Source organism: Artibeus jamaicensis, unplaced genomic scaffold (genome assembly GCF_021234435.1).
Source record: "Artibeus jamaicensis isolate MK-2021 breed Jamaican fruit bat unplaced genomic scaffold, CSHL_Jam_final contig_1127, whole genome shotgun sequence".
NCBI lineage: Eukaryota > Metazoa > Chordata > Mammalia > Chiroptera > Phyllostomidae > Artibeus > Artibeus jamaicensis.
In genome coordinates, this window is record NW_026521219.1 from 1,207,838 (window position 1) to 1,225,789 (window position 17,952).

Here is a 17,952-nt window from a genome sequence, read left to right on the forward strand (position 1 = left end):
TCTGATTATCTCATAAAATAGGCAATTAATCATATAAGAACATGATAACTTTCTACAACTATCCAATTGAAAGTAGACTCTGCTGTTATTGTTGATATTTAATTATGGTTTTATACAAATAATGTGCATTTAGCATTTTCTAAAAACGTCTTTATTCCCCATACATGTTGCGTATATGTTACTGAAAATTACGTAATTTTTTTTCTCATTTTAGGTTCAAGTTCTTTTGAATCTCAGAAGATGGAAAGGCCTTCCATTTCTGTTATTTCTCCGACAAGTCCTGGAGCTCTAAAAGATGCCCCGCAAGTCTTACCAGGACAACTTTCTGTACGGATTTTTTGTACATGTTGAAGACCATTAGTATTTGCTCTCTGTTCTGAGTCTGTCTTAAAAAATGTATGGCTTTCTTTGAAGCTCATGAGATATTCATAGCCACTTAACACCATAATCTACAAGCACATCAATATTTGATGCATTATTAGATTATTCCTTTGTTCACATATTTATTGAGTGCTTATAATTTGCCAGATGTTCTGAACATTAAGTGATAAGTAAGTAAATAAAATATCCATTATATTTTGTCCGTTAAACAAAAGTTTCTGAGGTGTTTGGTTAGACATAATGAACGTAAAAAGTTGTGTTCTATTTACTGAACAACCTTGTGAGCCTAGAGACTGAAACATTTAAATTTAAAATATTATATGACTTCTTAAGACATTTGGTAAATCTTTTCATGCTGCTGTTACTCTGAAAAAGCTGTAGCTCCCCTCACCATTGCTTTGTCTATGATCTGTGAAAATCTGAGATGAAGAAACTGTGACTAACATGAAAACTCATATCTCTAGATTATGGTGGAATTCTGGACATTTGTATAAAGAAAATCTTGCTTTAAATTATTCTATACATACTGGTTGATCTTTAGCTTCATTATTAAAATGTGGATTTCTATAGTCTGTTTTGCTGTTATTTTTAAAAACCTTTCTTGGTTTTAACTTCTGTTTTTAGTAGATTGAATATCTTTGTAGAGTCTTTTGAGTTTGTTTTAGCTACCCTGCCATCTTTTTATTTTTGTTGTGTGTATGAATTATGCGTACACTCTATATATTATTTAAGAGGGAAAAATCCATCTTGGTTTTATGAAAAACACATCTCTGACATTAATTGGGAACAGAGATACAGATTTCTACAGATCCAGGTTTGAATCCTTAATCTTACCCTTACTCTCAGAAACCAGTCCCACGGTAAATTAGCTTATCTGCTTATCATCAGTCTTAAATATGTTTTAGTATATACCCACTAAACAACTTAGGCTCATAGTTCTTATTTAATCATAAAACCAGAACTGACTTCTAAATTTTTAAAGCAAAATCAAAGTTAAATTGTCCACAGCCAGTACGAATACTATTATTGGCTGGGGCAGTTCTGGTTCTTAGGAGTCTAACAATAGACTCCGTGTATCATTTTCCCATTTTTCTCTATTCAGACTTTCATGAAATCTTAGCAAAAATACCATCACTTGGTCTTTGCTTAGTTCAAAGGCATCATTTGCGTATTGCATGTTCCTTTGTTCCTTTCCCTTTCTTTCATGAAAATTAATCTTTAATAGATTAATTATGAAAATCATAGGACAAAAAAAACCAGTAAACAGCAGTACCTGGTGTAAAACAGGAAACAAGCACACATGTTTCCTGATTTTCTCCAACTCACCTGTATATATTGTTCCTAACCTCAAGTCTCATTTAATCTATCTATGATACTGTAAAGTGCATTTATGCAAAGTGTAGTCATCAAACACTTATAATCACCAAACATTTGCATTTAGCACTTAAAGGCAAGGATAAATTTCGATGCTCCTTCCTTCCCTTACTGTTTTATAAAATTTTTATCTTAATTTTATTTTCATAATGTGACTGGTTTAAGAAAGTATAACATTGCAGTTCTACCAGTTGTAATTTCTGTATAATGCATAAGATGGAAGTCAAGTTCTAAGTAGTTTTGCTTTCAAACTGGTATTCTTTTCAGAAATAATGTCAATAAATTGTATTGAAATTTAACAATTCAAAAATAACTTCAGTATTTTTTGTAAGATTATACCTTATGATCTTTACAAATAATTCCTCTCTTCCTCGCTCCCAGGTGAAACTGTGGTACGATAAAGTGGGGCACCAGCTGATTGTAAACGTCCTGCAAGCAGCAGACCTGCCTTCTAGAGTAGACGGGCGCCCCCGGAATCCCTATGTAAAAATGTATTTTCTTCCAGATAGAAGGTAGTGAATAATTGTAGAAAACTATGCAAAAATCTTTACTAATAGAAAAGGCAGACGTTCCTTTCTGGAATGCAGTTTAACTTATTTTGTAAAGATGTATTGAGGTAAAATTGTTATGCCAAAAAGTACACACATTTATACATTTTGATGAGTGTGAATATAAGTATACACTTGCGATAGTTTTAAAGTTTAATAGGTAATTCTCTTGAGAGAATAACCTATTCATTATCCCTGAAAAACATGCCCTCAAACCTTATATTTTTTAAATAATCTGCTAAGTTTCAAAATTTTCATTGACTCAGTTATATATCTATTAGTCTTTGATAGCTACACATCGTTTAGAGTACACCTTTGTATATGTTTACCTATAATCATAACTGCTGTTTACATTGTAATTAAAACTAAAGTAGTATTAAACTCTACAGTCTTTTTAGACTTTTATGTTAAAAGATATGAATTAAAGGTAGTGATCAGGACAGGAGAGGGATAATAGGGGAAATAATGGGAAGGGGCAAGTCAAAGAACATGAATAGAGGAATGATGGGCACAGACCTTGGGGTGGGGACTGACTGTTGGGTGGGGGAAGGGCAGGGGAAGGGGTGGGACAACTGTGACTTATCAACAATAAAATAAATAAATAGTAAAAACCCCAATAGCAATATTACATGTAACTACAGTAGATGGCAGCATATACTTGTTTTTGCTCTTTCATTTACACAGCATACTTATTTTTCAGTGATAAAAGTAAAAGGAGGACCAAAACAGTAAAGAAAGTACTAGAACCAAAATGGAATCAAACTTTTGTCTATTCGCATGTACATCGTAGAGATTTTAGAGAACGAATGTTAGAAATAACGGTGTGGGACCAACCCAGAGTACAAGAAGAAGAGAGTGAATTTCTTGGAGAGGTGATGTATATTATAAAGATTCAAGTCTACTGCTTATTGAAGATTTGTGATGTGCATTAATTATGATCACCTTTTATATTATGTTTTGGCAAATGCACTTCATTTAATTCGAGAACTGCCCTTTCAGATTCTCATAGAATTGGAGACGGCCCTTTTAGATGATGAACCACATTGGTACAAACTTCAGACACATGATGAATCTTCACTACCTCTGCCTCAGCCATCACCTTTCATGCCAAGGCGACACATTCATGGAGAAAGCTCCAGCAAAAAACTACAAAGTAGGTTCAAGGTCTTTTTAGTTACCAGAGATAATTATATTGTGATGATCTATTTAGAGATTAACTTCAAGATACTGTTTTTAAATGTTTGTTAGAAATCAGAATATTGCAAAAGTATTCATTTATAGAAAGAGACCTGGCAAAAGTATTTTCTACATTTTCCCAAATGAAAGTAGTATATACAGCATAACAGAGTAATACCAGAGCTGGAAGTTGAAAAACTATGAATTATAATTCTCTGCCCAATACTGATTCAGTTGTTAATTGATTAACTGATAGAGTAATTTTTGTCATTATTGATTGTTACATGTAAGTAGCAACTTCTTAATAACTTTATGGTTCTTAGTTATTTTAGTATTATTTTTCATAAAAATTTTAAAAAGTAAACTATGTTTATTGTTATTCATCTAGTGATTGGGACAAACTACTTTGTTTTCATACCCATTAACTTTTGAGCTATGACTAAATCCTAATTCAGTAACTGAAACTTAGAAGCATCATTTTGGTAAACTAGAACCAAGTTTTTTTTTTTGCCTCATATAATTAAATATTTCATGTTAGTGCTTCTATGACCAAGCATTTCCTCAGTATTAATGTTTAATGCATATAATGGCTAATTTTGAAGGCTAAACATACATATTTTATAAAGGGCCCTGATGTCCTTTCAATAATATGAGCTCAATAGAGCTCCAGCCAAGAAAGGTTTCTTTGAACCTCTCCACTCAGCCCCATCCTCCCTGAACTGCAGAGGAGGGAGGGCACTTACCTGGGTGGGAAGCAGTGTACACACTTTGCCATAGGCTTTTAGCATAATGCTTGAATTAAAAAAGAAATCAAAAAGTCAAAATCTTATTTTATGAAGTCCCTTTCCTTCTGTTAAGTCTTCAGTGATTTTATGGAGGAAATACCTAGAAAATGCTATCCTTGGAGAACAAACATTCCTTTAAAAGTCTGCTGATCATTTACATTGTATGATTCTTATTCAAAAGTATTTAGTAGTAATTGTATTAGCTGGATTTTTAAGAACTGTGACCATGTCATTTACATTTCATAACCCAACGAGATACAGAGGTATCTGTTTGCCTTACCGTTGTACAGGATCTCAGCGAATCAGTGATAGTGACATCTCAGATTATGAGGTTGATGATGGTATTGGAGTAGTTCCTCCAGGTGCGTGGGTGAAGAGCATGGCCCTGCTTCGCTGTGTTTCTATGCTTGTTTTCACTGTCAATTTCCAGACTTCTTTGGGATACTGAACTGGAGATACAGCACAGATAAATCAGTATTATATTATTCCATGGTGACTTGTGTTCCAAATTACCACAGAAGTTTAAAATTGACTAGCAACTATTCATTAACATCCCCACTTATTTAACTTAGGTTCTGCCTGAAGCGTTGCTAGCTAGGTTAAAATCATTATTTCACAATGCTATGAGCATAAGTGAAAACATGAATTTCATTGTGAAAGGATATGGTTAATTTTATTAAATAAAATTCTGTTCTCTTGTGTTTTATATTGTATATCTATGATTATTCTTCCCTGGTTTCTGAAAATAATGTAGCCCTCCATGGAATATGCTGAGAAAGGTGCATGGCAGGGTTTAAAACTGCATGTGGCATGGCTTAACTTCTAATGCTTTTGTGATGTGTTTACCACTGATTAAAATTAGAGTGTGTATTTATGAGGTCTGTCCAGAAGGTATCCAGCCATGTATTTATTGAAGAAGATACAGGAAACAAGAAACTGCACATAGAACAATAATGCCTCAGTCCCCTTCAAAGGTGGCACCTTGGGACCTCACACAGTTCTCCTAGTCACCATCAGCTGCCCCATCATATTTTCCTGAATCTCATCAAAACTCTGAAATCTCTTCCCTTTCAAAGGTGATTTTAGTTTTGGGAAAAACCAGAAGTTGCAGATGCCAAATCTGGGCTGTGAGGGGGCTGAGTCACCTGGGAGATTTGATGTGTCATCAAAATACTCTGTACTAGATGTAATGTATAAGCGGACACATTGTCATGATGAAGCTGCCATTCACTAGCTGCCTATAGCTGTGGCCTTCTGAATCATCTGAATAGTTTCCACAGAGGAATGTTCAAGCTTAACTCAAAATTTGTTGCAGGTTTGTTTCTCTACTTACTCGGTCATTTTTAATGCGATGGCCAGACAGTACATGTGCTCACTCAACAGCATCTACCACCCCACTGACGACAAGTACAGTGAATTCTTTGAAGTTCACGCATGCACATTCCAGTCCACCCTCCTTGGCGTCCAGGTTACACTAATGTCACACAAACTGTTCTCATTATATTATTGATGGCTGGACTTTTTCTGGACAGACCTCATATGTTTTAAAATAAAGAAATGCTTTAGAGAGATTCAAGATCCATTTTAAGTTAACATCTTTTTGTCATATCAGTTAGTAGTATTTTTTGTGACATTGTGGAGTTCAAATCTGTTTCTCATCTGACCCTTTTGTCAGAAAATATGTAAAACCAAGCAGTACAGGCTTATTTTCCTTGCTCAACTCCTGTACTACTTCCTTGATTGGCTAATACAAAGTAAAAAAAAATCAAAATAAGAAGAAATTAAACAGAAAGTCTTGAGGCATATATATACATAAGATTTTATTAAAGGCATTTCTTTAGGACAGTGTTGACATATGTCTCCTTAATTTATGTAATTTCTCATATATATGGATGCACTTGATTTGAGGGCAGTTGTTTTGGCAAAATTAATAGATTTCACACTAGTGACTAAATTCACAATTTGGAGAGATACATAAAACTCATTAAAACTAAGAACATTATAGAGTTCTCTAAAATTAGATTTTATTTGTTTCTATAATTTAGAGAATATATTGTATTATCACTTTATTAAAGTAAAAAGTATTTCTAAAACCAGTAAGCCTGGTGGTGTGCACCCTGTGTGCTTAGGTGTTACTCTCGGATAGCAGACCACTGGCGACAGTTGTAACTGAGCTTGGATGATAGTGGCTAACATTTACTATTTGGGGTTTTTTTGCTTCTTTTTTAAAAATATATTTTATTGATTATGCTATTTCAGTTGTCCCATTCCCCCCCTTATTTGTTTTTTTTCTTTGTGTTTATTTCAGAAAATACCATAATAATTAGGCACATCGTCCACAGAAATTTTAAAGCACAATTTAATGAAATTTTTTTAAGTTGAAGAAAAAAAGTATTTGTATATTGAATCCATGGACAGATTTAAGTAAGAATCAGACGATTCCTGTAGGAAAGTTGTGGAACCTAACAAGAAAGAATCTTGGCTGTTAATCAGCTTTAATGTTGTTACCAACTCATCTAAATAGAACTTACTTTTATAGGTGATCCTTATATTTATTCACCTAGAATTTCATGTATTTTATACTTAGGCAGGATAGTGAATGAATGAATTAATAAATGACCAATTCAGTAAGGACTAAAATGGTATGTTCCTTCTTCTTTTCCTGAAAGGCCCCATGGACAACAGCCAAAATGGGGGTCATGAGACCCACTAAAGGTGGAATTAGTGCTTGGACACCCTAATTCTGTATACTGAGTTCTGTATATTGAATTCTGTATATTCTATAGAACACTGAATTCTGTGTATTTACTTTCCATGCTGAAATAGACCATGCAGTACTTGCAAACTGTATAATTTCTTTTATCACATAAAAGCTATATCTAAATTATCACTTCAAATATTCATTTTTATTTAGCATTTGAAATGCACTGAGGCAAACTTTGAATAGAATATAACTAATAAATTACATAAACAATAATTAATATTTTATGCTTTGGCTGTCTCTTTATAAATTGATAAGGAGATAATGCAATTTACATTTTCAGCTGTACTCTGCATTGATCCAAAATGAATATATTTTACCTTCTGAAGATATATATGTGTGGCAAATATGATACAGCAAGCCACTCAGTGTTATACATACCTTTTAAATAAAGAGGAAAGATAAGTGTTGCTAGAATAAGGGCAGGAAGATAAGATAAAGTGAGGTGATACATTAATGAACAAGTGTGTTGACACATACTCATATACTTGTAGAGGTCAATTACGATACATTTCCTAGCATCTAATGTGAAGAGATATCTATTTAGTTGTAGATGCAGTTCTACATACGTTTAATATACTCAGGCAAGTGTCTGGTTGTATGTGTTCTACAGAAGTTCAGAAGCTTCATTTAAATGTTCTATTGCAACTGCCCCTTAAAGTTTCTATTACCTTGACTTTTCTTTGACTCATAGAGTTTCCTGCTCTTGTTTGATGTATAAACTTTCTCCACTGAGTGAATCTGAGGTTCTAAGAGCAATTGATGCCTACAAAACTACATCTTATTAACTATAGTTATCATAGCTTCATTGCTATTTAAAATAAGTAATTTTAGCTGCTTAAGAAGAGTAAAAATAACTGTATACATAATACCCAAATCTTAGGCAAGACATCTGGCAACCTCAGCTTTTCAGAGCATTATGCAAATTCAGAAAATGGAAAAAAAAAACCTTTAACTTCTAACTTTGAGCCAGTTGAAACACTGCAATATGCATACAAAAGCAATCCTCTCCCACCTTTTTCTGAAGGTAGAGTACATGTTGTCAACAATAAATTAAATATGAACAAAAGCAAATAATTTTTAAAAAGCAGATGAAGAACTATGTACACACATTAAGGTAGGATTTAAAAGGCATTAATTTCAATGTAAATACACAGAGCCCAAGACAAAAATTAATTATATCCTTTTAACAACAACAAGATAACTAAAATTTTTTAGTTATTTCATAGTAATTAATTATACCGCATTGGGAAATTCTATTCATATACCTTGAATACTCATTGAGATATACAGCTAGCAAACTTATTTTGCTAGCTATAAACTTAATTGGTCTCTTTTCTACTTAATATTACAATTTATACATCTGAACAACAGAAACATTTATACACGAGACTCAAAATAATAGCTTAAGTGCTATTATTTTCATTATAAAATTAAAGTATATAAAATTGTAACATTTATGGTTATATTATTTGGTCATTATATGGGTATTTTTAGAAAGCAACAAAATGGTTGAACTTCTTTGCTCTCAATATTGTCAAATTGCACTTTATGAAATGTTTAAAGACCTTGCTTCTCAGTTAAGCTTAGTCAGAAGGTCATACAATCATAAAAAGTAAACATGAAAATTTTATTTTCATCAAAACTAAAAAATTTATTTTGATGAAAAATGTTAGTCTGTCTTGAATAATGGTGCTTCATGGCATATTTTAAAAATAATGGAGTTGGCAATAAATGAATGGACATTTCAAAGCTGCCCAATTAAATTTAGTGTTTTCATGGTTGATAGACATTTTATGTAGTTGCAAATACAATTATTTTTTCTTTTGCCCAGAGACTTTTTTAATTTTACCTTTAATAAAATACAGTGACCTTGTTAAAAAATTTAATTAAACTTAATATGGATTTGAGATTATTGGTTTATCTTCAAATCAAAGATAATATAAATGGAGTAACTTTTAGAATTTACTTTTAATTGAGATTGTGTTAACTGTATTAACTTAATTATGTTAATACTAACATTTGTGGGATAACTTTCAGAAGTCTTGGGTAGATTTGATGATTGTTTCATTGGGAGAGTTAATTCTGTTGCATTATTGTTATATTCATCTCTACCAATATAATATTTTAATTGGAAATTTGCAGTATATTTATGATTTGCAAAATTCACAATCAAAATTTGTAATAGTGAAGACCTGCTATTCTTTTTTGTTAATTAAAATCAGAACTATAACATTTTCATTTTTTATTAGCAAAACCATGTGAAGTTCAACTAAAATAATTTATCCTTGGGAAGAAAAATTCAAATAACATTGAAAGAGACACCAAGCTTCTAAGCATTGACTTTTATATTAACTATCGTTCACTGTCAACTGCTTGATTTGTGTTGCTATAAAAATCATTAACTCGTTCATTTTTAAAATTAAAATAGTATCCTAACACATCATAATGTCTGAGACATTAACTATCATATTTATTATATTCAGTATCTTCATGGTACCTTTAAGCCAAACTGTAACCTGTTCTTCTGCATGTATATGTTACACCCTATGTACGTATACTTCATAGTTTCAAAGATAAAGCTAATAATACTGATTGCATGTCATTTACCTTAGTAGGTCAGTGGCTGCTTTAGATATAATTTGGTATCTCCACATTAGCATTTACATTATAGAATACTGACTAATTTTTTGTGTGTACTCTTGCCAGTAGGTTATAGGCCTAGTGCTAGAGAAGGTAAATCTACAACGTTAACTGTGCCAGAACAGCAAAGAACAACTCATCACCGTTCACGCTCGGTGTCTCCTCATCGCGGCGATGATCAGGGAAGGCCGCGCTCACGTTTACCAAATGTGCCATTACAGAGGTAGGCTTTGAAACGGACTTCGTGTTCCACCAGCACTTTTTTATTGTAACACTGTGAACTATCGCAAGCTTCTAAACAAAATGAAATAATGATTAGAGCGATCAAGTTATTTTTTTCAGGATTATTTGTAGGCAAAATACCTCTCTTTCACTACACAACATTCTGTTCTTTAATCTCAGCATTCTGTTCTATACAACATGCTGTTCATTAATTTCAAGATATTTCCCAAGGACTGGAAGAAGTTTATGTCCTGAGCACCGTTTTTGGATTCTGTTTGCTAGTTTTCTCTCCTGTTATGAGGAATTGTATGATAATGAGTCAGATTTGTGGAGAGAAGTGGCAACAGAATGAGATTAAGTGGTATTTTTAAGACATTGAGGATTGTACCTTTGAAGCATTTTCAATGCTTAGAAAAGTGTGTAACACGTAAGTAAGGTAGTGCTCCATTTTTTCTTGCCCTGAAATACATTTCTGAAATTTTAATCAAATAAGCAGATGACAACTGTGGTCCTTTTTTGATAGAGATGCAAAGGAGATTCGAGAAATGCAGCACAGGCAGCATGTTCATAAAGAAGAAAGACAGTCATTGATGAAATAGTTATTTGGTTGTGATGCCAGCACTTTTCTGGCTGTGCCGGTTGCTTGCCAGTTACTGTCAGTTCTTCCCTGTTAATCTGCCCAGTTGCTTTGGGAAGTTGATCCACTTTGACGCACATGATTTTTTGTAATCATTTTAGGAGTTTAGATGAAATTCATCCAACAAGAAGGTCACGTTCTCCAACCAGACACCATGATGCCTCTAGAATCCCAGTTGATCACAGGTCCAGAGACGTGGACAGTCAGTATTTATCTGAACAAGACAGGTATTGTTTACATGACGATCTTAACATTATACATTTTGTGCTCTGCTTGAATGCACGATAGGTATTTTGGTATAGTACGTTTGAAAGTAAAAGTAGTTCATCACTCAAAACTGAATTTTTCTCAAGGAACAACTTGGCTAACTAATATAAGCAATTTAAGAAAAAATCAAAATGTATGTTTAAATAGTTTCAAATGTACAGTTTATTGTTGACTTAGATACTATCTTAAATTATGGAAGTGAGGCTACATAAGCAATTGTCAAATATTTTATATTTTGTGGATTGTAGACTTTGGATTGTGATTTATACAATTATAAAATTGTGAATTTGGTTACTAAAAGTTTTGGATACAGGTCATCTGAAAGGCAGACAATGTTGCAGAGTTTTTGTAAGAACATCAGTAATATTTTTCTATACCTACTTTTTACAAAATATATTTCTATAAAGTGTCTATAAAGTAGAAAATATTAAGAGGGATTTCTTTTTTTATGAAAAACTACTTCCCGGACCCAACTACCAAAAATTTACATGGTAACCCTTGTTCTGTATGCTCACAGCCTCTGTTTTCAGACTACCCACATGTCTACAGTAATATGCCTGACCCCATCTCAGGACATGATTTAACTTTATGTAATACCTTCTGTGTTGAATATTCTCTTCTGGCTTTTTAAAGTGGAGAAGTTCTCAGGGAGGAGTAGGGAAATGGGAGGTGTGCTAAACAACTGATTGTTTTACCATGTAGTTAAGGACACAAAACTTGAGTAGAGCTTCTTACCTCCCTGTCATCCTCCTGGGGGACGTGGTGCAATGACCTTCAGAGAGAGAAGTTCAATTAGGTACAGAGACAGAAACTTCTCTGAGGAATAGGATTCCACACTGCTCAGCTTGAGTCGAGCTGAACGAGGACCACTTTGCCAACATTCACTGCGGCCTCCATGGATTTAGGTGAGGGGGGAGAAGAAGGACTTCTCAACCAGGACCTTCATTAGAGTGGAATTAATTTGAATGTGTTAAAGTATCTATTTAAAATAAAGCAGTCTTAGTGAAGTATACTTTTGGTTTGCTAAGGAGAAACATAATACATGATGCAGTGTTTTCAGTGGCTATAAAAGCCAAGAAAACTATCATGCTTTAAGTTGCTTAAAAGAAATAAAAAAATTAGGGTTCCCATTCGTATTAGAAAGGTCAGGTTTATAAGCTTTTCAAAGATGATTAAAGTAACCCAAGTGTTTAGAATTGGAAATAGATTTCTACATCTTATTTGGGGAAGATTTGGTTTCATTTTGTTTTAACAATCTGTAAAATCACTTCGAAATATGAGAACAAATCAACAACAGCTAGGACTTTGACCGCAATGTGTACTTTATTGTTTACATTTTTTAAAATATTGTCATGTTTTTGTTTAATCTTTCAAGCAAGAATGCTAGTGCAGACAATCTGGTTTCTTCCCTTTTCATGTTTTCATCGGCATACCATTGGCATATCCCATGTCATTTAATGCCCATAATTTATCTGTTTCACTCACCACCCATCCTGTCTGTGCAGTGAGCTTCTTATGCTGCCCAGAGCAAAACGAGGACGAAGTGCAGAATGCCTACATACTACCAGGTAAATACAGGGATCTGGTAACGGTGACTGTGTGTGATGACTCTCTCTCCATTCTGCTACTCTTCCGTCTCTCCCTTAGTGTATGATCACAAAGACATACAGTTATTTTCCCATGTACTCAAAATTTGTTCTGTTTTATATGGAGCTTCTGGAAAAGTTTCCAGATATATTTTAATTCTTGTCCAGGCAGACAACTTTTCTATTTGTATATTCAAAAATGCAGAGACTGATGAGCCTCCGTGGAACTGTTTTCTCATTCCTAAAACCGAGGAACCAATTTCTGCAACAAAAATTGTAGGTACCCCACCCCCAACACACATGCCTGTCTAGTCACAAGAGGTCTGATCTTCTGTGCATGGCAGAGTTATTGTTTCCATGATTATCAGTTTGCTTTGTTTTAGCTTTTTTTTTATTTCCTTTTGGAATCAACTGTTGTTTATATTCTGTTTGTCTTTAATAAAATTGTTACCAGTTCATTTTTAACTTCTGAGCTTCAATTTCCTTCTTGGTAAACAAAACAGTGAGGAGGTCTGACCTGCTAACTTCTAAACCCTCTCTTCCTTCACCCCACACCAGTTCAGAAATGCTGCGGTATAAACTCTCGTTCGTTGACACATGGAATGATAGGGTGCCTCTTTAAAGATGAGAATGAAAAGGGTTGTAACAGTTTCCTTTAAATTGGAGCTTAGAACCTGATACTTTAAATAATCTCATTACATCTTGGATTTCATAACCAAAATAAATCCTCTTAGAGATTATTCAGAATTAAGTCTGTAAATACTTGTTGTCAATTTGGATTGCATAAGATAAGGAAGTGAAATGACAGAGACAAACTCTTCTAAATGTTCTGGCCATTGAAAAGTAGGTAGAATAGAGAAGGAAAGAGCTGTAACTAGAATACCTGCAATGCAAGGAGAAATGTGGGCAAATTTACTGTCTATTCAGAACATGTGATTCTGCTTAATAATGCAAACATTATCATACTAGTAAGAATTAACTTTTTATATGTATAAAATAATCCTATCAATAATTATTGCCATGTTTGCTTATAGTGTCACAGGAAAAAATGAGGAAATATTCATTCTGTTTGTGGAGTAGGGAAAAATACAAAACCAAAACTATTTAAAAAATTAACTCATCTCATTTCTTATAATGCTCAACTGTCCAGGCTTACTATTAGTTTTCTTCCTGAAAAATAGTATATTAATAGGAATGATTTATTTAGAAACTCAGAGTTTCCTCACACTTCTTTATGCTCCTCTTGATCTCAGTAAGTGTAAAAACAAAAACAAAAACCCCCAAAACTTTACATTTACTAGGTGCCCGGTGTGGCCTGTCTGTGACCCAGTGTGTGGCTGTTTCTGATGTTCTCACACCAATAGTCGAATTAGAATAGCTAAATATACTTTTTAAATTTACTTTTACTTCTAAAGGTGAAATACCAGGATTTCATAAGATACAATGTATCAATAGTTTAATCAGTTTATATAATCTTATCTTCAAAATACATTATATCATATTCAATTAGGAATTTTCAGAATAAAATTTAAGGATTTACTCTTTTCCAGTTAACAAGGAAAATAAATTGCGTTGAATACTAAGCACAGTGTTAAGTATTTCATGTACTTTGTCTCAATTTGCTGACAATAATTATATGATATTAATATTATTATTCACATTTTACAGGTAAAGAAAGGTGATAATAAATTTTAATTTGATAACAGAGTAAGGAGTCAAAATCATGTCTAGTCAACATTTTCCACTAAACTGGCTTTTCTCATAGTATGTTCTGCGGAATTGGTCCTGGTGGTGCTCCACCAGTAAAAAATTTGTGACTCAGATAGATTTTGAAAACTTCAAATTACAGCCCCTCCGTGGAGATTTAATATACAGAGAACTTTAAGTCATGTATTCAGATATCTCTCATATTGTTTAATCCATTCTTCCTTACATTACTTAACCATCAAACTCGTGTTTTTTTCATAAAATATGTCCTGAGAAAGTAGTGCCATACAAAAAATATTGTGGCTAACTGACTATGTCATTTCCTTTTCTATCATAATTTAGTGTAAGGCAAAATGAACACTGGACTTTCACAGTGAGCAATTTATGGAAACATAAATTAAATTATCAAAAAATAATTAATTAACTGGACCTAGTTTGTTCTTGGTGCTATAGGTATTTCAGAAACTCTCACTGATTTTAAAGAAATTTAAGTAAAGTTCGGTCTTGTTTTGCCCATTTTCTGCCACATCAGAATTCATATTCTGGTTTGCATATAATGCCCATCTCACTCAATAGCCAGTGACAGATTATACCATGGTGTTTGGCTAGGACTTTGAGCTATGAGTTGTTTACTTCCATGGAAGCAGGTATAATATTAAAGCAGGAATTATACAGTAAATTTAAATATTGGTAATTCATATAATAATTAAACTGTAATTTTGAGTTATTATCTTATTTATGAAGACAGATATCTATGATTCCCTATTTTAATTATTCTAATCCTACCTTCAAATAATTATTGTGGTTATTTTGAGGAAAAAAACAAAATCTATAAATGTTTTAGCTTTATAGGCCCCCTAATTTTTTCATATCTGTGTATAAATGTGCTTCATATATATTTTCCTGTTTTCTACATGTTGGTGTGGCCACGCCCCAGACATATTATTGGGCACTATAAAACATGACTGCCCAAGATGCTTTTGTTAGAGAGTGGTTCTCACTGGGACATTTACAGGTAGAAGTCCTAACAGTGAGTCCCAAACTAATCTCTAATCCTTTGCCTATTAAAGATAGCAAATTTACGTCCTAATAAAGCATTAACATTTCCCTTGAAATTAATCATACACAAGAAACATTGAGTTAATAGTACCTAAAAATAGTTTTAATGATAAAACATGAATCGTAGATTTCTCTGAATGAAATCTTACTCAAATGTCAGAATTCTGGTTATGTTCTTTTGTCTTTTTTTCTCGTTTTACTTGTTGGTTTTAATCAGAAGTAATCCATACCGTTTCATTTTTGGATAATTTTCATTTGTGAGCTCACTTTTGCTTGCACGTACTCAAACCAAATCAGTGACTAGACAGGACTCTCCTCCTCACCATGAATGCTGTAGCTCAAAAGTGGTGAGATGTACTGGTGAAGCACCAGTTAGGGAAGAACATGCGGAAATCTTACCTTCCGCTTCCTTTGTCTAGTGTTGTGAACCCAAACAGTTGAGTTGTAAAATTTTTCTCCTCTGATGTCCTTCATTTTGTTTTGGCGTGGCATCTGTTCTTGGTAATGAAGTTTTAGGCCTTTTGTTTTAGTGCTTTCTGTATTTAGTTTTTTTCATAAGCAGATGTGATTTGGTGTCATTTTTCAGTCTGAGACCCTTTTAAAAAAATTATGCAAAGCAATTCAAGCATAATCTTTGTTTAGTTTCATTTTCTAAACAAAATTTTGCACTGCCATCCCGTCAGCCCTTTCACAGCCTTACGAACTGAATCGTAGTGATTCTACATTTTATGTAAAGGGGACATTACTTTATGCTTTACTCTCTAACATGGTCTTCCTCTCTTTGTTTCTTTGTCTTTCTCTTCTACCACTGGATGCAATGCACTGGCACTAGTGAACTGCAGCCCTCCCTTGACAGGGCTAGGAGTGCTAGTACCAACTGCTTGAGACCAGACACTAGTTTGCATTCACCAGAACGAGAAAGGTATAAAATAAAGACTTTCTTAATTTCCTGTCATTTGTGCTAGTGATTTCTTTCAGTCACTTTGTTTTGTTTCATGTGTGTCTCACAGGTTTATTCATTCATGTTCACTTTGCTAACTGTCTACATTTTCCCCTCCCTTATTCTACACGTCTGTGGAGAGATATGTGTATGTGGATAAACCCAAGGGTCCATATACACATATTTCCATGAATGTTGTTGCAAATGGTGTGATATAATTTCTAGCTGCTTCTGGCTGCAGCTTTTCTCCTTCTGTTGCTGTTTAGTTGTTTTATTTACATACTACTCATGAAGCCTTCAGTATGCTGATAAGTTACAAGGTCCAATGAGTTATTTGAAGGGGAGGACCATTTTTCTATTAGTTCCACTGATAAATGGTATTTAGAGGTTTAACAGTAATCTTCCATAAAATAAAAATAAGGATTCTATTTAGATAGAATACTTCCTCTGTGCATCTGTATTCCCTTTTTAACGAAACTACTCTTTGATATAGATCAAGTTTTGCATTAATTTATATTTTGACAACAAAAATGGCATGTTTACCATAAATTTACTGATTCCTTAAAGAATAAATACACAAAAAATAAATAAAAATATATGTATGTGTACATACATATGCGTAATTTTGCTTAAAACTTGTAATTGGTTGATTAGTAAATAATTATAATTTTAAATTAAATGTATTCAGTGATTTTAACACTGTATCCTAATTGCAAGCAGCTAGTTTTTCCATTATGATGAAACTTTCTATTCCAGTAAACTTGGTTATAATTAATAGTCTTGGTTATAATTGTTACCACTTTCCAATTAGAAGTTATTCAGTGGAAATTTGCATACGAACTGCAAATCCTGAAGAAAAATATTTAGTCATGCTAATATAATCCACTTCTTCAGATACCACTCAAAGCTTTTCTTCAGGAATTTTTCTAGTCTGATTCATTTATTTATAAGATATTTATTTATACCATGGGATAATACATACAGGTAGACATACCTATTTTTTAGTGTTTTGGTAAGATTCTACTAAAAATTTCTTTATTTTGTACTCTTCTATATTTGTAAATTTTGTTATAGGAAAATGAAATCTAACTATTTTTATATTACTTTACATTTGTAATAGAATTTTAGTTGTAATGACTATAGACTCTTCTAGAATAATAGAAATGATTGTATTTTCTTTATCATAGATTACCCCCCCCAAATAAATACAAGAGTAGCGAGAAAAATAATTTTTAGTTATCCTTATCTCCCTTTATGTTTCTGGTCGGCACTAAAACCAGGGGACAATAATTTGGTCGGTGGGCGTGGGCTCTCCCAACTGATCCCCGCCCACAGCGTGCCTCGCTAAGGCAGTGTGGCGCCACCGGATCGGAACAGTGCACGCCACGTGTGCAGTTTCAGACTTTCTAGTTGCTGCATTGATGTTAAAATAAAATTAACTTTAATACTTTATTTAACCCAGTATATCTGAAATACCATCCTCTCAACACACAATCAATTTAAAACTTTTAGTGAGATATTTTGCATTCCTTTTTGTTCATAGCCACATGTGAGTTGTGGCTGCCGTATTGGATAATACAGAGCGGTTCTCCTGCTGAAGGCTATCTCGCATGCATTTCTCTGCAGCCGTAGGGTTCAAAACCTGTGTACTCGCATTTACTCTCCCAGGCAACACCCTTAAAAGAGCTCAACCTGTTGAAAAACTCTGGCCCCCGTTAACATACAGGTCAGGCCATCACGAAGACCAATTGAGTGTGCTTGCCTTTGAGGGGAGAAGAAAAACGTGATTGAAAAACTATATATTGAATAAAAAGAAATTTTTCATTAAAAATGAAAGGGAGCAGGCACTGCCGTTATCGATGATTT

General features: G+C 33.4%; 1 protein-coding gene across 22 annotated transcripts in view; it reads left to right on the forward strand.

The window, feature by feature from the left end:
• The window catches only part of RIMS1 (regulating synaptic membrane exocytosis 1), a 425,147-nt gene that overhangs the window by 287,210 nt on the left and 119,985 nt on the right, over positions 1 to 17,952 (forward strand). For 6 of the 22 annotated variants that reach the window (XM_053664034.1, XM_037147279.2, XM_037147299.2 and 3 more), the window contains 9 exons: positions 215 to 327; positions 2,137 to 2,267; positions 3,004 to 3,175; positions 3,303 to 3,456; positions 4,555 to 4,626; positions 9,735 to 9,891; positions 10,629 to 10,754; positions 12,300 to 12,362; positions 15,979 to 16,068. In XM_053664034.1, coding sequence (XP_053520009.1) covers positions 215 to 327; positions 2,137 to 2,267; positions 3,004 to 3,175; positions 3,303 to 3,456; positions 4,555 to 4,626; positions 9,735 to 9,891; positions 10,629 to 10,754; positions 12,300 to 12,362; positions 15,979 to 16,068 — 1,078 coding nt within the window. The remainder of the gene's footprint in view (positions 1 to 214; positions 328 to 2,136; positions 2,268 to 3,003; positions 3,176 to 3,302; positions 3,457 to 4,554; positions 4,627 to 9,734; positions 9,892 to 10,628; positions 10,755 to 12,299; positions 12,363 to 15,978; positions 16,069 to 17,952) is intronic. The other 16 variants (XM_037147306.2, XM_037147289.2, XM_037147143.2 and 13 more) reach the window with 4 other exon arrangements.